This window comes from Asparagus officinalis, chromosome 1 (genome assembly GCF_001876935.1).
Source record: "Asparagus officinalis chromosome 1, Aspof.V1, whole genome shotgun sequence".
NCBI classification, from domain to species: Eukaryota; Viridiplantae; Streptophyta; class Magnoliopsida; order Asparagales; family Asparagaceae; genus Asparagus; species Asparagus officinalis.
In genome coordinates, this window is record NC_033794.1 from 79,467,906 (window position 1) to 79,495,559 (window position 27,654).

The 27,654-nt window shown below is 34.8% G+C and overlaps 2 protein-coding genes across 2 annotated transcripts; both read left to right on the forward strand.

Moving 5' to 3' along the window:
- LOC109836337 (nicotinate-nucleotide pyrophosphorylase [carboxylating], chloroplastic-like) lies at nucleotides 3,295-14,324 on the forward strand. The gene is made up of 6 exons (XM_020404202.1): nucleotides 3,295-3,460; nucleotides 12,092-12,201; nucleotides 12,274-12,426; nucleotides 13,345-13,521; nucleotides 14,161-14,228; nucleotides 14,312-14,324. The coding sequence occupies exons 1-6, from the start codon at nucleotides 3,295-3,297 to the stop codon at nucleotides 14,322-14,324; spliced, it is 687 nt and encodes a 228-aa protein (XP_020259791.1).
- Nucleotides 20,047-27,165, forward strand: LOC109826536 (probable protein arginine N-methyltransferase 1). Its single transcript, XM_020393570.1, has 9 exons — nucleotides 20,047-20,348; nucleotides 21,427-21,437; nucleotides 22,987-23,142; nucleotides 23,878-23,941; nucleotides 24,023-24,165; nucleotides 25,470-25,557; nucleotides 25,726-25,841; nucleotides 25,930-26,080; nucleotides 26,787-27,165. The coding sequence occupies exons 1-9, from the start codon at nucleotides 20,153-20,155 to the stop codon at nucleotides 26,990-26,992; spliced, it is 1,131 nt and encodes a 376-aa protein (XP_020249159.1). The 5' UTR covers nucleotides 20,047-20,152; the 3' UTR covers nucleotides 26,993-27,165.

Sequence of the window (27,654 nt, forward strand, 5' to 3'; positions counted from 1 at the left end):
GGTGAAGCTGTTGGCCTTCTTGTTTTGATAATGTTTAACAAACAATTTACTTCTAATATTATTTGTCTAGTGTTTGTTGGCCTTCTTGTTTTGATAATGTTTAACAAACAATTTACTTCTAATATTATTTGTCTAGTGTTTGTGTTTTCGTATTTATTCTAGGCAAACAACGAGTTGGAGGATGGATGGAATAGAGCTTCAACGATCATATCCAATGGAGGTTGGCGGAATTGTAGAGTGAAGCTTATGCAATTCTTGTTCAAGATCCAAGTCCAGCTTCATCCGTATAGTGTACCAAGTCAAGCTTATTGAAGATCAAGATCGGCTTGAGTAATCTAGTTTAGATTTTATATTATGTGTGTTAGATACTCTAAGCTCAATATCATATACACACACATTTTATTGGTTTTCTTGTATATATATGTAGTCATATATATATACAACACAAGTTTTGATTTTTATGTCTATAAATATGAAATTACATATTTCATATTTATTATTGTGATTTGGTTTAACTACTTAGATATGAAATAAATATATTTTCATATACATACTCATATGTTTCATTTTCTATTGTATTTATAAAATATTGTATTCTTAGTTTTTGGTCTTAATAATAATCATATACATATTTTATTAAGTCTACATAATCATTGTGCAAAGTTTCAAAATATGGTTTAGCCTAAATGCTAAAATTCATATGTTTACATTTTTGTGTTTTGGACTATTTTGCAAAATGATGATATTTCTCATTTGGGAAGTCCTTTTTGTAAACCAATTTTTGTAGCATGTTTATTATCATGTCTACAATTATTTTCCAAAGTTTTACATTTTTTGGAATTTATTTGATATTTTTAAACAGTGTTTTAAAATCAGCATTTTACTTTCAAACTATCAATTTCATATATCAGTTCACGATCGACCGTCACGGTCGACCGCACCTTTGTTTTTAGCATGCGGAGCCAACAGAAACTTTCGCGGTCGACCGCCACGGTCGACCGTCAGCCCGAATTTTCCCACGGTCGACCGCCACGGTCGACCGCCAAAGTATCTGGAAGTTTTCTAAGTTTCAAAGCTGGCTCACGGTCGACCGCGAGTTTTCCACGATCAGTAACCCAATGGAAAGTTTTAAAGAAGTTTAAAAGAGTTTTAACAAGGGTTTTTAGTTGGGTTCAAAGTCTGTTTGGTTTGTATAGAGTGTTTTACAAGTGGAGAAGATCATCTACAGTGTTTGAACTTCATTTTAATCCTCCTCTCCAACTTGATTTTCAGAGAAGAATTCCTAAACTCTATTCTCTAGCTACTTATCATTTTTGTTCATAATTTCTATATGCTAGATTTTAATTGAGTTTAGTTGATTTTATTTCACTCATTGTTTACACACACCCACTTGAGCTTATTGTATTTACATACATTGTATATTTGGGTTGGTGAGAGTTGTAACAATTGAGTGTGAGCTTTTATTGTGTCCTCATCCATATTAGAGGACAATCATTCTTGTAATTATGCTTATTATGAGAATCACTTTATAATACACTTGTACACCGAGAGAAGTGTGTGCCGAGAGTCGGGGATCGTCCCAAGAGGAGTGGCGTCGGTTGACGAACCTAGGGAGTGTGCCGAGAGTCGGGGATCGTCCCAAGAGGAGTGGCGTCGGTTGACGAACCTAGGGAGAGGTTGTAACTAAGAACTTGAGGGAGACACGTCTAGTTCAACACTTGAGAGGGTGTAGAGTGGGATTGCAAGAGTGTGTAAGTTGTAGAGTTTTCGGTAAACTAGAAAACCGTATTGTAAGGTGTAAACGTTGTTCGGGTAAACGTAGAAAATCCGGTTGTGATAGTGGAGATCTCCTCGAGGTGAGGAGCGGAGACGTAGGTCGTGGGGACCGAACTCCGTAATCATATCGTTTGTTTGTGATTACATTGGCGCACTTATTTTTATGTTCATATCTTATATCACCTTTGTATATTGCTTGTTGATTATATTGCCCACTATCTAGTTTAGATTATTTACCCTTGTGTTAATTATATATCCTTACATATATCTCATTGCTAGGATATTTACCTTAGTTCATATTGCTCATCCTAGCTCATATATATTGTTGTGTTTTATACTTGCTAGGATAACTTGTTAATTAATTTTAATTGGTATTTAATCGGATTAGATTAGCATAAGACCCTAATCACCCCCCTCTAGGGTCTAACAGAATCATTCTTCGATTCGTATTTTTCTAGCTTTAGTGGCACAGTATGGTTTGAAATTAGATCAATTGAATATGAAGACAATATTTCTTCATGGTTATCTTGATGAGGAAATCTATATGACTCAGCCATTGGGGTTTTGAGCTGCAGGGAAAGACAAGTTAGTTTGTTGATTGAAGAAATTACTATACAGTTTGAAGCAATCTCCGCAACAGTGGTATAGGCGATTCGATGGTTTTTTGCTCGGTCATTCATACATTAGGAGCCAGTTTGATCCTTACATGTATTAACGTAAGTTGTATGGAGGTGCATACATTTACTTATTACTTTATGTCGATGACATGTTGGTTACTTCTATTTCCAGATCTGCCATAGATAGATTGAAGATTCAGCTTTCGAGCGAGTTCGAGATGAAATATTTAGGTGAAACGAAACAAATTTTGGGAATGAAGATCGACAGAGACAGAGATAAGAGTAAAATTTATTTGACATAGGTGGCTTATTTGAAGAAGGTTCTGCAGTGGTTTAATGTGAGCATGGAGACAAAGCCAGTTAGTGTACCATTGGGAGCCTATTTGAAGATTTCAGTTGACCTTTCACCAAAGATAGTTGAAGATATAGATAGTTGATGTCGAAGACTCCATATGCGAGCGCAGTTAGAAGTTTGATGTACATCATGGTTTGCATGAGGTCGGATTTGTCACAGGCAATGAGCATGGTTTCGAGATTCATGCACGACCCGGGTTCGGGTCATTGGGATATCGTGAGATAGATTTTGAGGTACATTCGAGGTAGTCTCAACGTTGGTTTGGTTTTTGAGCAGGACACTAGTGGTGGATAGCTATGTATTAGATACGTAGATTCAGAGTACGCTGGAGATTTGGATAAACGCCGGTCAACTACGGGGTATGTGTTCACTTTGACTCGAGCGCCGGTGTGTTAGAGATGCACCTTATAGTCTATTGTGGCTTTGTCAACGAGGGAGGCAGAGTATACAGTGATTACGGAGGCTTTTAAGGAGGCGATTTGGTTCCAAGGACTTTTGGAGGATCTTGGTGTTTCACAACGATCCATCACCATTTATTGTGATAGCATGAGTGCTATTTATTTAGTGAAGAATCAGGTCTTTCATGTGAGGATAAAGCATATCAATGTTCGTTATCACTTCGTTCGAGATGTTCTTGAAGATGGGGATGTGGAGCTCGTGAATGTCTGCATAAAAGACAATCCAGTGGATATGCTCACAAAGGTGGTTCCGAGTAACAAGTTCGATCATTGTAGAAACTTATTACAAATTCGTGATTGTTGAGGTCATTTATGGCTATTTGGATGAATTACGGGCGGCTTGATCCCTTGGGAGAGGGGGTACGTAGGCAACTACATGGGTGTAGTCGTATTTGGCGAGATGACGCATTGGTGCTCATGTTGGTGTCGGCTCAGTTTTGGGAACACTTCGTCGAGGTGGAGAATTCTAGAAAATGGCGAAGGATTTGAGAAAATCATGAGAAAATCGTGCAAACACACGAGTACAAGAAATCCCTCGAGTCGGTTGATCGACAGCATAGGCCCGGTCAACCGACAGATTGCTGAATTACAGGATTTGAAACCCGTCTCTGGTCGGTCGACCGAATGGGTATGGTCGGTCGACCGAACGGGTATGGTCGGTCGACCGAACGGGTATGGTCGGTCGACCGAAAACATGCACGTTACAGGGCTGATTTTTCACCTCTCTGGACGGTTGACCGGTCACATGTGTGCCGTCGACCGACAAGCAGTTATGGGCATGTTTTTGTTTTCCTGGTCTGTTTTGGATTGAGTCTTGATATAAATAAAAACACACGTTTCTAGGGTTTAGAGAGAGCATTTAAACCACAGAATTGTGAGTCTTTTGAGCACTTTAAGAGTGAGATATTGGACAAGTAGTTACATTCTACCCATAAGAGTTACATTCTACCCATAAGAGTTTTGCAGAAAATAGACAAGTTATGCTCTGATTTCTTATGGAATTGCAAGATGCATCTGGTATCTTGGAGAGATGTATGCACAGACAGGAAAATGGGTGGTCTGGGGTTATACAGTGCAAAAACATGGAATTATGCAGCTGTAATGAAACTACTATGGATGATTCATACAAAAAAAGATATATTATGGATTAAATGGGTGCATGAAAACTACTATGGATGATTCATACAAAAAAAGATATATTATGGATTAAATGGGTGCATGAAAACTACATACACCAAGTGGATATATGGCAAATTCAAGCAAGAAGAACTGATTCTTGGATGTGGAGACAATTACTCAAGGTTAGAGACTTGGCTCTCAATAAATTTGGTGATAGAAACAATCTGCAGAGAGTTATGAAAGAATGCTATGATAATGGGAAAATACAAATATATGAGATATATAAAGCCCTGACTCACTCGACAACTCCTAATGATACAATGTCAGACTCAATCTGGGGGGGGGGGGCTGCACTACCCTAAACACTCAATAATCCTATGGCTAGCCATCCGCTCAAGACTGCTAACTAAGGAGAGACTATACAAGATGGGAATGATAACTGAAAGCCTATGCACCCTGTGTGCATCTCAACAAGAAACATGTAAACATTTGTTTTTTGAGTGCCAATACTCAGCAGCTATCTGAAATGGAATTATGGAGTGGTTATGTTACTCGAGGAGGTCATGCAACTGGGCTCAAGTAGTGAACTGGTATAGTGCTGAACTGAAAGGGAAGAGATATATGAAGAAAGCAAAAAAGAATGGCTCTTTCGGCAACTGTCTATTGGATTTGGAAGGAAAGGAATTTGAGGATTTTTTAAGGGAAACATCAAACTCCAGTCCAACTGATTAGGAAGGTGAAAATCTCAATCTTAACTAAGGTACATAATGAAGATATACCTGATTATGTAAAGGAAAAGATAGGAGGATTGTAATCTAACATAGATATGTTGGAATTCTTGTTTCTCACTAGAAAACCTAGTGAGACTTGATGTGTATACAAACTTTACAAATTGGGAAATGAATAAAAAATTTTCATTGACCAAAAAAAAAGAGTGAGATATTGAGGGAGTTGAGAGATTTGGTTAGAGTTATATTTGAGTGATTTTGTGAGTTGTAACCTGTTGTATTTCTCCTCCATATAGTAAATCTCCCCGTCCTCTCCTCGTGGATGCATGCAATTGTCGAACCACATAAATCTCTGTGTTTGGTTTGATTTGTACGGTATTTTCATGGATTGCACTCGTATTTGGTTTAGTTCTCCTCTCTCATCGCTTACCGACTAGTTTGGTTGTCGAACACGCTTCCGTACGGCGCGCAACACGCCTAATATAATTTGGCACTAATTTTGATGATACAATTGACTGGCATTAAAAAAACCCACTATTCTGAAAGTGAATTATTGTTAGCATAGAACATACTAAATAGTAAACAGTAACAAATTGGACGAAACCAAAGAATACATACAATTTGTTACTCACAAAATCTAAGACAAGTAACAAATTTAAGGACCAAATCCATCAATTTGAAAGACAAGTTAAAGAACTCTGGTATCCACAAATTTAAGGACCAAATCCATCAATTTGAAACCAAAGAATACATACAATAATTAATCTGAAAGACAATTTAAAAAACTCTGGTATCCACAAATTTAAGGACCAAATCCATCAATTTGAAAGACAAGTTAAAGAACAAAGAATACATACAACAATTAATATGAAAAAAATATCTAATTTTTACAAATCCATCATCAACAACAAACTCCTTAAAGATCTAAGACACCAAAATTCAATCTTTAAACAAGATCAAAAAAATAAATTCCCAAATAGAGTCCATGCATCAACTTAATGACTTTTCCCCATAGGGAAAACAGTTCAAAAGCTTCTATCTTGACCAATAAGCACAAAATAAAAATAAAAATAAAAACCAGATCTAGTTCTACACTACTACAGAGAGATGCCAGATGTCAAAGAGTAGGAAAGATTTGTGATGAGTGATTTAGAAATAGAAGAAGAGGTGATTCTACCTACATGAGCAAGTGGGAGCAGAGACTATGTAGACCTGATTGTTATGATTTCCCCTTTATTTCCTAATTTCTTGAAGCGGGGTGGTAGAGATCAGAGGGAAGATTTTTCCGTGGAGGGAACAATTTTTGGTGGTTGAAAAATTAAGAGGCACGATCGATTTTTTTTGGCATGAACACTATCCCTCCGAAGCAGATATAGGTGCCCGATTTTTTCCCTTCCCGTGCTTTATAGAAATATCTTAATTTTTGCTTTATAGAAATATCTTCATTTTTAATTAAATTATTTAAGGTTCTAGATGGGCCCGTTTCAAATAAGATGCTATTATCATAATCATTTCAATTAGGGTCCACTTGAAACACTTAATTAAAGTGGTGTTGCTAATAAAGCTAATTGTAGTAGTGTTAGTAGTAAAGAATATATCATGATTTAATTCCTGATTTATTTTATGTTAGGTGAATTAAATCTCTACCATAAAAGTTTAAATACTAAATTTATTTTCTTATTCTTCATGCAAGAGAACTATGTTTCATCGGGCTCGGTATTATTGCATTTGGTATTGTGATGTTTATGTGGATGTACTTTTTTTTTATGATTTCATTTTATTTAGCGACATCAATGAATATAGTTTTTTCCATTTATCGTAACATAACATACACAAATAAATATTATGAACATAAATAAGGAAATTTAAATATCACACATACAACTATCCCATTTTATATATAAATATGTCCACGTGCTATGCACGTGCGCTATACTAGTATCATAAAAGAGGAATGTGGGTTTTTGGCTGGATTAGTGGAGGGCATATGTTTGATATACAAGAAGGGGAGTTGAAGTCTTAAAATTGATGGTTACGTGCTAGAGATATAGAAATATAGAAACGAGCTAGTTTTTTGCTGGGACTAGAAGGGATCCTACAACAGCTAGCAGCTTCGATGGCGACTGGCTTGCTAACGACTTTTAGAAGTGCTCAACGTATTGTCGTACAAGCTCCTCAGCACTAACCAACATCAGTTTTGGTCACCACCACAGAATGAAGCTTGGTTAAAGACGAATAATGACTGTGCCATCGATAAAACGAAGAAGGAAAAAAGAAAAAAGCAGGTGGAGGGATGGTGATGAGAAACTCAAGAGGCGAGGTAGTACTTGCGGCTATTTCTCTTCTCCTTTGTTTTTCCAACCCAGGATGCACTGGCAAAAAGAGATGTTTAGCCTTACGTTGAGTTTGGTGCAGCTATTGACGCTCGCTTTGATCCCCTTGACATAGAGTCATAGAGACAGATTATGTTCAACTAACTGCAAGATTACAAAGCGAAAACGTTGAAGGTCCATCGGGTCATATTATTGAAGATATTTTCAAGTTTCTAGAAATGTCAAACTGTTGGAGAATAATAGCTCACGCGCAAGCTAAGCAAGCTATTGGAGTAGGTAACTACCAGAATTTGAACGGAGGAAATTCCATCTATATTTATTGATCACCGTTTAGCAAGAGGTTAAGAAAGGAGGGTTAAGTAGAAGGATTAGCTTTGTTAACCCATGCATAAAGAGCTAAAAGTAATGTACGTAATTCCATTTGGATTAGATAGTTAACATGAAGGATTAATTTTTTTGTATTTGACAAACAAGGAAGAGTTAAGGAGGTTAATCCCTCTAATTTTTTCAGAGTACCAATTTTAACCGTACTAGATTTTACACACGTGCAATGCACATGGTTAAATACCATGACTAAGTATTTCTGGCTTATTTTCTAAGTAAAATTTGTTCATCAGTTCCACTTTATTTAATAGTTTATGCTCACTTTTGTCTCTAAACTTTTATATCACGATTTTTTTATGTTTGTTTACATGGTCTACACCCAATTTAAATTTTCATGTTGATATTTGAATTGACAAAAAACAAATATAATTTGAAGCCAATTTGAATTTTCATATTATTTTGACCGATATCAAACCAAACTTTACTTGAGAAAGTACAGTGTTGCAAAAATGAAAATATTAAAATAGTGTTAGGTGAATATTTAAAACTAATAAGGTAAAATGATTAACTAAAAGTATGCTATAACGATATAATAGAAATATGAAGTTTGTTTCTAATCATTGATAGACTTCATAAAAATTAGAAATTAAAGATTAATATTAACTCTATTATACTTTTATATGATTAAAGCATCCACATAAGCATATAAAAATATTAAAAAATTTCATGAAACTCCATTCTAAAGATTCCTAATTTCACTCAAAATAATTAAATTATTTTATAATATATTTAGAAAATATTGTCTTTTATTCCTTCTGTTTTATTTTTTATTGAGCTAAGATCAATATATCCTTCTTCACAATTTTCTTTTTCCCTGGCAATTCTCGTGTCTTCATCATCTACATCAATTGTGATATCAAGTTGGAATTATATTTTTATACTGTTATCTTTTTTGGGCTCATTAATCTTTTTATCTTCTTGTTTAACTTTACAAAGAAGTTAAATATATTTCCGATGTTCAACACAAACTGCTTAAAATATAGACTTTGATTTTTTTTATTTCAATGAGAATAAATGTTAATTTCATATTTATGAAATTGTTTGTGATTCTAATTTATTACTTAAATAAGATTAGAAGCTATCACTTTTTTTCTACAATGAATTCTTCTGATATACATCCATAAGAGTTTATATTATGTCAATAATATTACATTTTCTCTATCCCTCTCATTTTTCACAAAAATCTAAGCTAAATACTTGCATTTTTTATTACTAATTTGCCTTAAATTGTAATATTAATATTTAATTTTTTTAGTATTTGAAGAACAAAATATGAAATTTATGAATACTTACTAATTTTTTTATATCTTCTATGGAGAATTATTCTTTGATTGGGATAAAGTTGTTAAATTATTTTTTAACGCAACTCAGTCGGTGCTTCTTTAATAGATATGCTGTTAAATTATTTTTTAACGCAACTCAGTCGGTGCTTCTTTAATAGATATGCTTTATGTTAATGCTAATTCAAGTGATTTAACGCAACTCAGTCGGTGCTTCTTTAATAGATATGCTTTATGTTAATGCTAATTCAAGTGATTTATGGCTATTTTCTGAATTTTAAATTTGTTTCCATTACTTTCTCATTTGCAATAAAAATAGCTTAAATTTTTTGAAAGGTATCTCTGAACATTCTGATAGTTTCTCTATATACATTTCCTTGTATTCTTTTACCCTATAAATATTATTAAAATTAAAAATTAATGTTTCTAAATTATAATTAATTAATGCTAAGCTATTATATTATAGTATTTTATCATTTTATGGATTTAAATATTTATCAATTAATGTTACTAATGTATTTTTGTTGCTTCAACCTATTACTAAAATTATATGCAGTTACTTTAATTTATATAGTAACGATAGGTTTAAGCTATAATATTTTTTAATTTTTTATTCCTTAGCCGGATGTTTTTAATTAATTATTATTGCTTTTGTTTGCCAATATCGACTTATACTATTTTTAGATGCTAAAAAGGGATAATAAACCCTAAATTGAAAATTACACACACGCATCTTAATGAAAAAAATACCAAACAATTACATTTTTCTTTGTCAAGTTTTAAAATTTTAGCCCCTTTTTTAATAGTTTTGAACTTTGAGTGTGTGACTTGTAGTTTTTAAAACTTTAGGAGTGTTTTTTTTAAAAAAATTCTTTTAAGTTTGGTAGTTGTAACTTCTATGTTTCATGTGTTGGTGGTAATTTTTTTAAATGTGTCATGATACTTCATACAACTCTAAAATTTTGAGGGTGTTTTTTGTAATTATTAAAACTATAGATTAATTTTAGAAAATTTTAAATTTAGCGGTTTACTAATAGTTTCCAGATTTGATGTGTACTTGTTATAAATTTTAAAAATTTAGAGTTTTTTTACAATTTTTTAATTTTGAAGGAGTTTTTTTATAATTTTTGTCACTTTGAGGTTAATTTTAGTATATTTTAAATTTTTAGGTACCTGAGGGTAATATCTTGAAGTTATCTTTTGTTGTCTCGAATTTTTAAAATTTTGGAATTTTAGGGTGATTTTTTATAATTTAAACTTTTGAGAGTGTTTCTATAATTTTTGAGATATTGAGGTGTTAATTAAAAATTTTAAATTCTTCAGAGAAAACTATTAATTCTTTATTTCATGTTTGTTGTTTTAAGTTTTGAAATGTTAGAAATTTTTGGGTGCATCATGGTAATCCCGTGAATTCATCTATGTTGTTTATAAGTTTTGAAATTTTAAAATTTCAGGGTGCTTGTTTGTGAATTTTTGAAGGCGTTTCTATAATTTTTGAGACATTGAGGTGCTAACTGTAAATTTTAAATTCTTCACAAACTGCTGTTAATTTATTGATTTCTTATTTTTTATTTTAAGTTTTGAGACATCACGATGGTTTTTATAATTTAAAATTTTTCAGGATATTTTGTGCAATTTTAAAACTTTTGAGGATTTTTTTGCAATACTTCATGTATTATAGTATGTTAGCTACGTATAATTTTTTTATTTTAACAAACTAATACCATAAAGATGTTTTATATATTTTATTAATATTATGTTTTAAATTGTTAAGCTATAGATAGTTCACGTATGATTATGATATGATGTAATTATGATTAGGATAGATTAAGATATAAATAAAATATTTAAAATAATAAAAATGGTAATATTGACCATTGAAAGATTTTCATGAACTCGTGATTTTAAAGAGAGTATGATTAAAAGTAGGACAACGTTCCAATAATTATTATTTAAGATGTATTTAACTTGAAATTGCATTCATCTAAACTATTAAAAATATTGTCATTTTGTGTTATTTCAATAAATAATTGTGGAGAGAGCTAATAAAAGCCAATTTAAAATAGAAAAGCAATAAGCTTGTGTTTATATAGAGACGAGAAGAGTTTTTATTGTAAACAATACAGTATGATGGGTTTTATGGGGAAGAACTAAGAAGAGATTTCCGCCGGCCAAGTATTTTGCTCTCCACCTATTATGACTATGAGAGCATCTCCAACAGCTTCCCCAAAAATTTCTTCAAAATGGGGAATCAAATGTCATATTCTCCAAATTATTTTTGCTCCAACTCCAACAGCTTCCCCATTTTGAAGAATCATGCATTTATTACAATAATAAAAATATTCTGCATCTTTGACTAATAAATAATAAATTATTTATTATTTTGAAGAATTCCCATTTTGACCAAATTATTTATTATTATAATGAGGAGATGGAGTTGTTTTTTGTGGGTTGAGTCTAGAAGAACGTGAAAAAGTACTTCCCCAAATATTTGCAAAATGCTGTAGATTTCGGGAAGGCTCTCTATTTTTTCTCTCTTATCCCCATTTTGGGGAATGAGATGGGAATCTATTGGACAAAAAAAAAGCTCAAAATTCTTCAAATTTTAGAATACCAAGAAGATGGGGAAGCTGTTGGAGATGCTCTGAGCTTCCCCCCATCAAAAATATCTTTCCAAATAGTATCCCCCTCTAAAGTATCTTCCCGTTCAATCAGATTACTTTATATGCTAAGTAATTAATTTTTTTAAAAGAGACTTCTTAATGAATGTGATCGTTTATTTTAGTATATTTCAGATTTCCCCTTCATTTTAAAAATCTCATTGACGTTTTTTTACGAGTACATATAATTTAGAGTTTTACTACAGTGATCCAAAATATGTGATTAATGAGGGGGACAAGTGAGGTGTTCCCCCCTATTAGATAATGAGTTGACATCATTGGCCAAGGTTATAGCTTATGAAAATCACAAATTTTGTCATTCCCATATTAAATTGAGTCTTTCGACAAGAAGTAAAAATTGACAAAAATCCTGGATTATAGCTAACAGTCTCTCTTTTCTTCTACAGGCTATGGCAGAGGCTGCACATCCTGCATGCATTTTAGAGACGAGAAAGACAGCTCCAGGTCTACGTTTGGTGGACAAGTGGGCGGTATTTATCGTTTCTCATTATTTTGTACTTTCTTTTGTTTCTAGTAGTCACTAGAACTGTCTTCCCTGACAGGTACTAATTGGCGGTGGAAAGAATCATAGGATGGGTTTGTTTGATATGGTCATGATAAAAGACAATCATATCTCAATTGCTGGAGGTGTCACAAATGCTATCAAATCAGTAGACCAATATTTGGAGGAAAAGGGCCTTCATATGGCTGTCGAGGTATAGTCGCCTAATTTAATTAACATGCATATTTTGACCATGGGTTGTAATATTTACCGGTTAATTTTTATTTAGGTCATGAAAAGAGCTCAAGAATTCTTCAATTAGTTGTCAGATTGCTTTAATCTTTTACTACATACAAACTATGATATCAAACCATGATAGGTAATGATTCTAATAAACTCACATTAATTGATCTTAGATTCTACAATTATACTCGAATGCTTACTTTTATAACATCCAAGTTACACCATGAACCTATACCCATACCCGACACGTTAGGGAACCGTTCACCATACTTCTTAGACACTCATTAAATATATGAATACATTTATTCAGACGCGTGTTTAATTATGCAATACATACTTTAATTTAAAACACTCTGTCATACACTTCTTGAACATATATTATGCATTTCACATCCACTTCTGAAGCTTGTCGGACAAGCGTCGGATTTGTTTCAACCCATATTTAATTTAACAACTACTGCTTGTTCTTTGTGTATCTAACTCAGAACTATGATTTCTGCTCGTGTTTCAGCAGTGTCCCATTTCCCTAGCATTTACAAATTCGTTGTGTCCGGTACCCTCACCGGCCCCCGCATCCGCACCCATACCTGTATCCATGCAACTTAGCAAGAAATATGTCTGAAGTAAATATTAAGCACTCAACTTTCTGGTTACTAGTTAAGTATTACCTATTACTCTTCATTACCTTAATTTTCTTTTTTCTTTTTCTTGTTACCACTCAAGTATAATATCCATTGCTTATCTTCTCTGGTTTTCCTTTTTCCCCCTCTTTTCTTTTCTTTTCCCTTTTTTCCCTTCATTGTACTTCTTTTTTTTTTAGTTCGTTTCAGTATGTACCTTTCAGCAATGCTGTTCAATTGCTTATAATTTATTTGATTTCCTTTTACAGGTTGAGACAAGGACGTTAGAAGAAGTGATGGAAGTCTTGCAATACGCTATTCAGAATAACACTTCTTTGACCAGAATAATGTTGGACAATATGGTTGTACCTCTGCCCAATGGGGATGTGGATATTTCCATGCTAAAGGAAGCAGTTGACTTGATAAATGGTAGATTTGAGACTGAGGTATTGGGTTTTTCTTATTTATGTTGCTTTTCTTTTGGAGTTTCATCAGTCAAACATCACACATGGTGCCGTTAAAACTGGTGATTGATACTTTCCTGTTCATATTCATTAACGTCTAATGTTTGTATACACCTTGGCAAGCTGTGCACATTATCTTTTTGAGATCAGAAGTGTTCAAGTTTTTTCCTTTGATATGTTGAAGCAAGAGATGCTTATTTTACCTAAAATTTTCAATTCCAATAAAATTTTTAATCTCTCGAATTCAATATAAGTTAGATATAGCACAGGATTAATTATATACCTTGATATATCATTGTGACATTTTTCAATCAATCACCTGCAAATATGACATATTGTTGACATCGAATACAGAAGAAATGTTAGGAATTCATTCCGATGTTCCTCCTTTTGACTTTTCATCAGTTAAGATCTGGTTGCTTGAAGATGCAGCCAGTGTGAAAATAAGCTTAGATCAAAATTACAAAAAACAGCCAGTAATCTGATATTAGTTTGAAACTTGAATCACATACCAAACAGTTTATTATGTGATAGTAACGACCCTGCCAGTTTTGTTTTCCTTGCTGCGTTTTAAATTCGCTTCCATGTAAAGCAATTTACTAACAAAGTCCATAGTGACAGGCATCTGGAAATGTTACTCTTGAAACAGTGAAAAAGATTGGCAAAGCTGGAGTAACCTACATATCCAGGTAACTGTGAATTTCCTACATATTTCCATTTTTTGTTACAAATTTAAATTCTGAATTGCACATTTTTCTTGTAAATATCTTAGCTGTGAAATATAATCATATTCATATCTTTCCCAAATGAGTAGTAGAAAATGAAAGGTTATAATTTGTTTTCAACATGATATCCTGGATAACTTCATGCATGAAACTAAAGGGATATTGGATGTAAAAAACTTTTCATTTTGATTTTGGGTGGTTACGAAAAAAAGAAACTGACTGGAGGCTTTCACTTGTGATTCACGTATGTATAGGAAAGAAGTCCTATGGCTATGATGAGCCTACACTATTATATACTGTGAAATTTAAGAGATAAAAACCTGAATTCCTCATTCCTCCCTTGAAACAGAATTACAAGGGCTATTTATAAGCTAATACAACTAAACCAACAAAATAGAAAATCCTGATTTCTATCCCATGAAATCAGGAACAGAAAAAACAAACTGCTGATTTCCATCCCCTGAAATCAGGAACAGAAAAACAACTGCTAAGAAATCAAATCAGGATCTCTTTTATTCAAAAAACTATCTAAAAAATAGGAAGTTAATTATTCCTTAACTTTGAGCATATTTTCAACACTCCCCCTCAAGATGGGTTGTATATGTTATATAGACCCAACTTGCAACTTAGCTCCTCAAAGTTAGTCCTGGGTAATGCTTTGGTGAGAATATCTGCTGTCGAGTTGGAACGTAGTTCAATTGCACTACTGCATTGGTGATCTTCTCTGATATGAAGTGTCGATCAATTTCGATATGTTTGGTTCGGTCATGATGTACCGGGTTCTTTGTAATACTGATTGTAGCCTGGTTGTCACACATTATCTGAATTGATGAAGTACAACTTACTCCAAGCTCAGCAAGTAACCTTTTTATCCAAATTCCCTCACAGATTCCAAGAGCTAATGCTCTAAACTCTGCCTCAGCACTGCTTTTAGAAACCACTGACTGTTTCTTGCTTCTCCATGTCACTAAGTTCCCCCAAACGTATGAGCAGTACCCTGATGTTGACCTTCTGTCAGTAATATCTCCAGCCCAATCAGCATCTGAAAAGACTTCAATGTCTCGATTATCTGATTTCTTGAATAAAAGACCTCTTCCAGGTGTCATTTTTAGAAAACTCAGAATTCTATATACTGCATTCATGTGTTCCTCTGTTGGATTGTGCATGAATTGGCTGACAACACTAACTGAAAAACCAATATCAGGCCGGGTATGAGAGAGATAGATGAGGCGTCCCACAAGTCTTTGATATCTCCCCCTATCGACAGGTGCACTGTTTTTCTCTGACCCAATTTTCTTGTAAGGATCCATTGGAGTATTTGCTGGTTTACATCCAAGCATTCCAGTTTCCTTCAGCAAATCCAGAGTGTATTTCCTCTGAGACACAATAATCCCTTTCCGAGATCTTGCTACTTCCATTCCAAGGAAGTATCTGAGGTCACCTAGATCCTTGATTTCAAATTCTCTTGCAAGGTGATCCTTCAACTTTTGTAGCTCCTCTTCATCATCTCCAGTAAGAATGATATCGTCAACATAAACTATCAGGATAGCAGATTTCTTTGCTGGAGATGTTTTTATAAATAAAGTATGATATGCTTGACATTGAGTGTATCCATATCTCATAACTGACTTTGCAAACCTGTCAAACCAAGCACGAGGAGATTGTTTGAGGCCGTACACAGATTTTTTAAGTTTGCAGACTTTGTTGTCAGTTAGAGAATTGCCTAGGCCCGGTGGAACTTCCATATATACTTCCTCTTCAAGATCTTCATTTAAGAAGGCATTTTTGATATCCAGTTGATGCAAGGTCCAGTCCTGATTTGCTGCAAGTGATAGTAGAATTCTAATAGAATTGAGCTTTGCAACTGGTGCAAAAGTTTCTTGGTAGTCAATTCCATAGGACTGCGTGAATCCTTTAGCCACTAGTCGAGCTTTCAACCTTTCAACACTTCCATCTGCCTTATACTTGGTAGTGAATATCCATTTGCATCCAACTGGTTTCTTTCCAGGTGGGAGATCTGTCAGAACCCATGTATCGTTCTTTTCAAGTGCATCTATTTCTTCCTTAACAGCCTTTTTCCACCCAGGATGTTTGAGAGCCTCATGAATAGTAGTAGGCACCTGTATACTATCAAGTGAAGAAACAAACACACGATATGGTGCAGACAATCATTCATATGAAACATAATTAGCAATTGGATGATTGGTGCAAGTCCTGACACCCTTCCTCAAGGCAATTGGCATATCAGAATTATCAATAGTAGGTTTCACAACTTCACCTGAACCAGGACCTTCCTTTCCAGATTCACCAGAACCAGAACCTTCCTTACCTGCGCTAATTTCAGACGGACTTGGATTCACTTCAGAATGTTGATTTAGTGGATGTGTTTTATGCTCTATCTCTTCTCCAGTTTTCTTCCTTCTAGTATAGACATGAAGGTTCTTAACTGCAAGTTGTGGAAATGTTGATTTTGGTGAAGGTGGAGATTGACTTTCAGTTGAAGGAAGGATGACAATAGGTGACGGATTTTCGAATGGTATGGATTCTTGAAATTGAGGTGAGTGAGTTGGTGGATTAGTAGTTTCCAACAAGTCCCAAAACTGATGTTCACTCAATTTCTCCCCCTGGATATCAGGTTTGGTGTAGTATGGTGTGTTCTCAAAGAATGTTACATCCATGGTGTTATACATCCGTCTTGTCATTGGTGAATAGCATTTATACCCCTTTTGGCTTGGAGAATACCCTAGGAATATACATTTGTGAGACCTTGGGTCTAGTTTGCTGCGGTGTTGGGGGTAAATATGGACAAATGCAGTACACCCAAAGATTTTTGGAGGTAGATTAGAATGAAGGATTTTGGTGTGTGGGAAAGACTGATGAAAGACTTGATAAGGAGATTGGAACTTTAAGACACGCGAAGGCATTCTGTTTATTAGGTAAGTGGCGGTTAAGACAGCTTCCCCCCAATATGACTTTGGCACATTTGATGAAAACATGAGACACCGAGCAACTTCAAGAAGATGCTTGTTCTTTCGTTCAGCAACTCCATTTTGTTGTGGAGTGTCAACGCAAGAATTGATATGGACAATTCCTTGACTCAAAAAGTAAGTTCCCAAGGTATTTGTAAAGTATTCTTTTGCATTATCAGTTTTGAAGGCTTGGATTTTTTTCTGGAACTGAGTTTGTATCATCATGTGAAAATTTTGGAAAATGTGACCAACTTCTGATTTTTCTTTCATGAGAAAGACCCAAGTAAGACGTGTGTGATCATCAATGAAGGATACAAACCAACGACCACCTGAGATGTTGTTAATTCGAGAGGGACCCCAAACATCACTGTGAATTAATGAGAATGGACTGGATGGTGTATATGTGAGATGAGAATAAATAGTACGAGTGTGTTTAGCAAGTTGGCAGATTTCACAATGTAAGGAACTCATATTTTTATTAATGAATAAATCTGGAAACAACTTTGCAAGGTACATGAAATTGGGATGTCCTAGACGATAGTGTAACAACATAATGTCACTATCCTTATTGACTATAGATTTTGAAACAGAATTAAACTGATTTGAGAATGGACCATTGGATTGAACATAACTTGCCCTTGAACCTTGTCTTGTTGAAGGAAGATTGCCTTTGAGAAGATAGAGCCCAGAACACAATTCAGCACTGCCAATCATCTTTCCGGATTCCAAGTCCTGAAATTCACACAGATTAGGAAAAAATTTAGTTACACAATTGAGATCTTGGGTTAATTTACTAATTGACAGTAAATTACAATCCAAATTAGGCACATGGAGAACAGAGGAGAGAAACAATTCATTCGTGAGTTTAATGAAACCTGTTCCTGCCACTTTAGAGTGGGACCTATCAGCAATTCGAACCGTGGAGTTATCAGTGCATGGTTTATACTCATCAAACAAAGTGGCATCTCCTGTCATGTGGTCCGAAGCTCCTGTATCAACTATCCATGATCTGGATATTCCACTGTTTAGTGGCATCTCCTGTCATGTGGTCCGAAGCTCCTGTATCAACTATCCATGATCTGGATATTCCACTGTTTATAGTAAAGGCCGTAGGAGATTGTTTCTGTGCCACTAAGCATGTACCTGGTGTAGAAGAGTTAATAGTTGCCTGGTTAAATAGTCTCTGAAGGAGTTCCATCTGTTCCTTGCTGAATGGACTAGTTTCGGCTGCTGGGCTGTCTTCTGTGGTGGCAGCAACATGGGCACGACTTTCTTTATCATTAGATCGAAAGGATGGCTTCCAATCAGCTGGCTTTCCATGAAGTTTCCAACACTTTTCTTTGAAATGTCCTGGTCTTCGACAATGTTCACACCATGGTCTCCTTTTTTTGTCGATTGTCATAATTTCCTGCTATGTTGGATCCACGGGCTGCAAGAGCTGAAGCTTCCAGGGTTGTTGCAGTGGCGTCAGTTGAACCCATCATCACTTTCTTGCGGCTCTCTTCACGTCTGACTTCAGAGAAGGCTTCCCGAAGGCTAGGTAGAGGTTTTGTGCCCATTACACGACCTCTGACCTCATCTAGGTTTTTATTAAGACCTAGAAGAAATTTGAAAGTTCGTTTTTGTTCTAAAATTTTCCTGTATAAAGCAGCATCCTCAGTACACTTCCAGAGATGAATTTCAAACAAGTCTAGGTGCTGCCAATGACGGATCAAAGCAGCATCCTCAGTACACTTCCAGAGATGAATTTCAAACAAGTCTAGGTGCTGCCAATGACGGATCAGAGTATTAAAATACTGGGTAACTGAAAGTTCTCCTTGGCGAAAGTCATGGAGAATAGCTTCAACTTGAAACAACTCAGAGGTGTTTTCTGAGCTGGAATAGGTTTCCCGAGCAGCATCCCAAATTTCCTTTGCGGTTCCATACAAAAGAAAATTTTCTCCGATCTCATTCGTCATAGAATTGATGAGCCATGACATCACCATATGATTTTCGGTCTTCCACTTCCTGAATTTGGGATCTGTTTTATCTGGCATCACAGCTTCACCAGTAAGATAATCATCTTTGCCCTTCTCGCATATGAACATCATAACTGATTGCGACCACTGTAGAAAATTGTGGCCATTCAGCCTGTGACTCGTGAATTATTTATTATTATAATGAGGAGATGGAGTTGTTTTTTGTGGGTTGAGTCTAGAAGAACGTGAAAAAGTACTTCCCCAAATATTTGCAAAATGCTGTAGATTTCGGGAAGGCTCTCTATTTTTTCTCTCTTATCCCCATTTTGGGGAATGAGATGGGAATCTATTGGACAAAAAAAAAGCTCAAAATTCTTCAAATTTTAGAATACCAAGAAGATGGGGAAGCTGTTGGAGATGCTCTGAGCTTCCCCCCATCAAAAATATCTTTCCAAATAGTATCCCCCTCTAAAGTATCTTCCCGTTCAATCAGATTACTTTATATGCTAAGTAATTAATTTTTTTAAAAGAGACTTCTTAATGAATGTGATCGTTTATTTTAGTATATTTCAGATTTCCCCTTCATTTTAAAAATCTCATTGACGTTTTTTTACGAGTACATATAATTTAGAGTTTTACTACAGTGATCCAAAATATGTGATTAATGAGGGGGACAAGTGAGGTGTTCCCCCCTATTAGATAATGAGTTGACATCATTGGCCAACTCATTATCTAATAGAAGGGGAAACTCATATTTTACGTCATTGATAATTTTTTTTATAATTTATCTCCGAATAAACAAAGGAAAGAAATTAAAAACAACTCCCTCCTATTTAAAACCCAGCGAGAAATCTCAGGTCCCTCCTCTCAATTAAAAAAACGAGAACCCTAAACCGGCGCCCCCAGAACCCTAAACCCTAAAGCTCCCTCCTTAATTTCTTTCTTCCTCTTCTCTTCAGCCATGGGTCGCCGAGAGGACAGCAGCAGCAGCAGCAGCATCATGAAACCCCTCTCCGCTTGTACCACCACCGCGGAAGCGATGGAGGTCGAGAGGGCGGAAAGCCCGAATCTTGTCGAGGACTCGATCGAGGAGGGAACCCTAGTTGGAAGCGACAGGACCAGCGCCGACTACTACTTCGACTCTTACTCACATTTTGGTACGTGCCTGGTGTAGAGATGGGAGTCTTGGTGGTGGCTCTTTGGTTGTTATTATTATATACTTTTGCTCTGTATGGTTTAAACCTCGATAAACTTAGCGCTGCCGAAGTTTTTCGCTGTACCCTCATCCTCACAAATCTTCTGTTGTGCGAACCCAGATATTTTTGAAACTAGACGATATTAAAGAGCAAATATTGCGAAGAAACGCGAAAACTAGAGAAAGAGGGGGAAAAACAGAGGAAAAGTGAAGGCTTTGGGTTGGGTTTTAATGGGTTCAGAGAGATGACCATCATAGGTATTTGCTGAAAATTAATTTGTAAACAAGATTGGCGTATGATGAGAAATCTTAAAGGTGTTAAGTTTATTCTAGGCTTACCAATTTGATACAACTTCCTGTGGTGGACATATTTAAAAGATGCTCTTGGTGTTATTTTTAAAATGCTTTACAATTTGGGAAACAATACCAGAAAAACAATTTTTTTTTTGACTTGGTCCTATGTTTGCGACTGTATTTCTGTTTGCTAACTGGAAGTAAAAGTTGAAGAATAGCTTGTGAGTTCTAAGTGTTTGTCTCTTACATGTTTTAAAGCATAAAAAATTGTTAAAGAGTTATTGGATTTGTGGGAAATGGTTTCTTGTTTTGTATTGATAAGGGCTTAAATTTAGCGGTTGTGGTTCACAATTGTTTTAGCTTTCTGTGTGTGCAGATCTCTGTTAATGTTTTCTTGTAGGGTTGCAAGATACATAGAGTTTTGATATTTAGTGATATGGAAGCTATTAGTTTTACTTTTGGTATTTGGATTTGTTGCTTTGAGGATCATAACTATTTTTCTGTTTTTTATCGGGGAGCTCCTTAGCTGTCCCCTAGTTAGGATATTGACTTCTGATCATTGTGGACTCTCCATAGGACTCAACATTCTCCTTGCAGAGTTTATAAAGGATTTTTTTGTTGTTGGCATTCCATGTTAAATGTGTACTTGTATAAATTTGTATCAAATCTTTCTTATCTTCTTCATATGTCTTGGACCCTTTGATGCTAACTTAATCTGTTTTTTCCCTCTCTCATTTGATCTGCAGGCATACACGAAGTAAGTGCACTAAACTCCGATGCTATGCTGGTTATTACGGGCATAAATAATGGATACCTTGGTGATGCAGGCCCCATCACTTGGGGCTTGTAATGATCTTCATAAACAGAGTTCATTATGTTACTGTTGATTAGTTTTGATATATGAAAATATATTACGATTTATGACTGCTTATTCTTATCGTTGGAGTAGTTTATTTTTCGTGATTTTTTATTCAGATTAATCTGTTTCCTTTTTGCTTTGTTTTTCAGCTAAAATGCCACTTTGAAGTTATTACCAGGAATTAATTTTCTTCATGCATATAGACATTTAAGCTACATTCCTGTATAAAGATGAAGTATGATCTGGTTTTAATTTTAAACCTCAGTATTTATTTTAAAGCTAATTCAAATTGAAGTTATCTCCATGACATAGACAAAAGGTCTCAATAGATTAAGCAGTTAGTTTTATATAGAAGATACAGATTTAGCTCTCTTATGATTGATTATCCTTATTTTCAAGTCAAGTTATGAAGCCTTTGTGGTTCTAGAAATACAACAATTGAGGTCAAATATGACCTTTTAATATTTATCAGTTATTGTTCAACTTTCCTTCACATCCTCTCATATTATTATGCACGCTGCTTCTTGCATTTGCAGCTTTTCTGGAGTTTGTGTTAGTGGAAAAAAAAATCTTTATATCATTTTATTATTGACATCATCTTTTCTCTATGATATATTATCGGTATCCTAATCTTTTTTTGTTTTCCCACATTTTCCATTTTTTTTGCTTCTGATTGTAAGCATGGAGTTATTTTTACCACATGCTATTGATCATGAGAAAAACATGCACTGTTGTGCCCTTTCTAAGATTCATTTTATTTGTTTTATTTTATTTCTACAACTCATGTGCTCCTCAGATTTATGTAAGCTTGTTTTCATTTTCTGAAGTCGAGATGGTTTTACATTTTCTTTCGATATGACAATTTGGGTTACTTGCAATGATGTGACATAAGTAAAATCAGCTGACCAATATTTTATCTGGAGCTTTTCAGTTTCTATGATAGTTTACTAAAGAGGAAACCATGAACTGGAGCTGCAAATTTTTTTTTGATAAATAAAACTATTTTGATTAAGAAATTTTAGTAGTTAAACTGTGAAATTTAAGAGATAAAAACCTGGATTCCTCATTCCTTCCTTGAAACAGAATTACAAGGGCTATTTATAAGCTAATACAACTAAACCAACAAAATAGAAAATCCTGATTTCTATCCCATGAAATCAGGAACAGAAAAAACAAACTGCTGATTTCCATCCCCTGAAATCAGGAACAGAAAAACAACTGCTAAGAAATCAAATCATCCCCTGAAATCAGGAACAGAAAAACAACTGCTAAGAAATCAAATCAGGATCTCTTTTATTCAAAAAAACTATCTAAAAAATAGGAAGTTAATTATTCCCTAACTTTGAACATATTTTCAACATAAACCTTATTTTTATTGTCATGACCTCATGAAATGCAAAGCAACCATGAATTGATGTCTGAGTGTCTGGATATATTGATACTGCAGGAAATGTTGAAAGACATTGTGAGGACAAAGACATATCAGAAGGTTATTTATCAGAATTCCTTCTTCTTGAAGGACAAAGTAGTACTTGATGTTGGTGCTGGGACAGGAATTCTTTCTCTTTTCTGTGCGAAAGCAGGAGCCAAACATGTCTATGCAGTGAGTGATTTTCTCTTTTAAGTTGGAGATGGTTTCAATTCTGAAGTATTTCTGTTTTCTTTATGATTTACACTTACTATTAATAGTTTATGAGATGTTCTACGATCAGAGAACCTGCTCTGATATCATGATGGAAGATATAAACCATTAAAAATTTATTCTTTCTTTGAAGATACAAATAAATCCTTACTTATAAAATCGATCTTACAAGCAACATCCAATTGTATGGTAAAAAATTTCTAAAGTATTAGTATAATTAATTTAGACAATTCGTTACTCGTTGTTCCTTATAGCAATCACCCACACTCTATGAATGGGGAACTGCCCCTAGCAACAGATGCTACAGCATACTTATTTCTTATTTAGTTTATCTGCTAGTTTCCTTGTTTTCATGAGGACTAACACACTTCAGAGAATCAGAAGTATAATAGCATATACACTATAGTTTTTGTACCTTTTTTAGTACTACAGATTACTGCTCTTGCTTATCTGGTCCCATGTGCCTCTAGGCCTTTACTCTTCTAAATCCAATTTTATTGTTTTTTCTTCAGTAGGACAAGGGGTTATCATCTATTATCATCAGCTAACTGTCAAACGTCTTGCTGATTATTTACTGGATATTATGGCAACCATTTATTTTTTCCATTGATGGGCTGTGCACTTGCTTTTGATTTGTGGTGATAGGAATCTCTTGACTTCCCTTCTTTTACTCATTGAATTTTTTTGGTTCTGCAGATTGAATGCTCCCAAATGGCTGATATGGCGAAAGAGATCGTTCAAGTAAATGGATTTTCTAATGGTAATTTCATATTCTACAAATATTAAAGGGTAAACTTTATTTCATATTAGGGATTTATACTTTTCCTTTCTATTTTATCAGTCATAACAGTCCTAAAGGGAAAAGTAGAAGAGATTGAGCTTCCTGTACCCCATGTAGACATCATCATTTCTGAGTGGATGGGCTATTTTCTTCTGTATGAAAATATGCTCAATACTGTCCTATATGCACGAGATAAATGGCTAGTAAGTGACTTATTATTTTCATCTCTCATGCTCATGATCATGTCTGGCTTGTGCTCGATAATTTGCTTATAAATATTTGTCGGTTTAGCTTGTGGACCTATACCTCTGGCTATGAGATGTCTACAGTGTTGCTCTCAGAGCTTGAAATGCTCTTTTAGCATCAGCATATGGGGGGTCAAGACTTTGAACAAATCACTCTCTTAACTATACACGTGCTGACCATGTTCAAAATTTATGTACAGCAGACTATGAGAAATTAAAAAAAGGATCTGCAAATGTTCTTCAGCTTCCCAGTTCCAAACTCAAGAAAGTTAGTAAGCAGAGACTTGCATATGTCATCTTCATCCATGATAATACCCAAAGAAAATGTGCTAGTGGAGATGAATCGATCTGGAAATCTTTACATGCCAAACCTTGATCCGCTGCTCCTATTATACACTTTCGGAGTAACACTTTTTGAAGATAAAATATTACTCCTGATACTAATATACAGTATTAATTTAGATGTGGGGTTGAGTTTGCTTATTGGTCTTTTAGAAGCTGAAATTTGTACAATTAAAAAGAGAAATGTCAATAACTTAATGCCGTTGAGTGCCTTATTAAAGCAAAATTTTAGGCTTCATATTGTTCAGTACAAATTGAAGGATCGTTTGGCCCTCCCTTATAGAGATTATCCTTCTTAATCTCATGACCAATTTATATTTATTGATTTTGTTGAAATCTTTATCATTTTGTGTCCTGTAACCTACATCATTCTTGCATATTTAGTATTCTTTGAGTTTATCTGTATAATTGTAATTATGCTGCTGTGAGCCTGTAAGTTTTATCGTTAATTATGTATCAAAACATTTTATCTGATCTACTGCTGTAATTATGTGCAAGGTGGATACAGGCAATCTGTAGCATGAACCATGAACTCTTGGCCAAAAATAACTATATGTACAAAGCTTTATGTTCCTAGTGTGCAATTCTTAGAACTAAACAGCATATCATCACGTCTACTTTCCTGATGTGCATCATGTGTTCTGGTGTTACATCTTGCATGTGATGTTTTCATTCTATTCCTTATGTTAGATCTAACACCAGAACGGATGGTACACCTCAGGAAAGTAGTGTTCAAAGTTGAAATTCTCTCATCAAGGTCTATTCTTTTCCCTTTAATATGCTTAGGCACAGGAATTACTGGTTAACATTTTATTGTACTTAATTGCATTTGGTCTGGATGTACTGATGTATATCAATGACTACTGTAGTTGTGCTATGACAACTGCACAACGTAAATGTTAACTATTGTTTCTGTACAGGTTAATGATGGAATTATTTTTCCCGACAAAGCTTCTTTATACTTGACAGCAATTGAAGATGCTGAATACAAAGATGACAAGATTGAATGTGAGCATATTTTCCTATGTTATCTTCATTAGTTTGTGTGCTTGATGCAAATCCATTACCTAATTGTGTGAGAAACTCCTTTAGATGTTCTTCACTATTTTTCATTATTTCACTGAATTTTAAGCTTTTATTTCTAAGACTGTCTATTTGTTTTCTTTTCTTTTTAAGTCTGGAATAATGTATACGGCTTTGATATGAGCTGCATCAGAAAACAGGCTATGATGGAACCGCTTGTTGATACTGTAGACCAGAATCAAATAGTCACTAATTGCCAGCTACTGAAGGTGATACCCTCGTTCTTTCTTTCTGTTCCTGTAATTAATTTCATGCCTCTTAAACATTGTATCATGATTTCTCTTACACTATGTGCAGATGATGGATATCTCGAAAATGACTCCTGGGGATGCCTCTTTTACTGCACCATTCAAACTTATAGCAGAACGTGATGATTATATACATGCACTCGTTGCATACTTTGATGTCTCATTTACTAGATGTCACAAACTGATGGGCTTTTCTACAGGTGATTATCTAGTTCCTTATCTAAACGTGGTTCATTCTCCAAACATCTGCCATAAAGAAAAATATAATCTAATTAATGATGGATATAATTCTGTATTAATACTTACAGGCTCTTTTATGAAATTATTCTCCCTTCAAAGATCTCGCAAACTGTACTTGTAACTGGCAACTGCAGTTAACGATCCATGTTTCACACTGCAATATAAATCTCACTATAGAACCACTTGTGTCCTTACTGTGGGAAGCCCATCATGTTGAAAATTTCACAAGTCAGAAATGACGGAAGTGGCTAGTTCCCCTGGTTACTTTTTGACATCCTTTTTTTGGGTAATTGATGATGGACCCTTTGTACTATCGTCAAATTCCAAATAGACCCTCTGGAGTTCCATTGTTGCGGATAGACCCATTTACTATTGCCCAATTGCTGGTGGACCCCTGAGTGAATTTTTCTTGACTTTTTTGGCCTCAGGAGGTACGTTGGTCAAAAAACAATTTTTTCTTCCTCTGAGGGTAAAGGAGTAAAAAAATTTCACTGAGGGGCCTATCTGCTACAATACTACAGAGGGTTTGTCTGCAATCAAACCCCTTTTCCCCCCCTTCATATGCATGGGGAGTGATATAGCTCTACCTTCTTCCTTGAAACAACTAAAAAGTCCTTATGCATGTTTATTTGGAACCTTTGAGAGTGACATTTATCATTTCCGCAGGACCGAGATCAAGGGGTACTCACTGGAAGCAAACAGTTCTATACCTTGAAGATGTTCTAACTGTTTGTGAAGGAGAAGCCGTGGTCGGGAGCATGACGGTGGAGCCTAACAAGAAGAATCCTCGGGATATTGAGATACTGCTCAAATATTCTCTAAATGGACGGCGCTGTCAAGTCTCAAGAACTCAACATTACAAAATGCGGTAACCCCTGCACTGTGGAAGAGACGATTATAATTGTATGACTAGTTAATTTCATTCATTCCTGAGAGTACTTATCTTCATTTGTTCGTGTCTTATTGACTGTATGGAAATTTAAACTTGCAATTTTCAAATGAAATTATTTGTTTTTCGTGAAATTATAATCGATCTTGCTGCTAATACCTGAGAAAATGTAGCGCAAGCGAATGTTGTATTGACATATTAACGTAATTAGAAGATTTTCATAGTTTATTGTACTAGGCTCTGAATACTGAGGAATTAACTTCTGATGTTCCTAGAGCTACAGGACTTCATAGACTGAACTAATAGATTTGAGAATTACATCATGCGTAGTATGAGCCCCACATGAGTTCATATTGCCACTAATTAAATCTAGCGTTTGAGAACTGGTTAACATTTGTTTACAAGTTGATTTCTTCAAGTGCATGTTTTGCAACTTACTTATTTTTACTTATAAGTAACTCTTTATTTATAAGTTTGCAACATTATGTTTGGTAAGAGTCCTTATGTTACTTATAAGTAGCAGAAAAATAAGTTGGGATTTCCCAACTTATTTTGGACTACTTAAAAGGAACTTTCTTTTTTCTGGCCAAAAGACATAAATGCCCTCCTAATACCTGTACTTAGCTAAATATTTTCTTATTATAA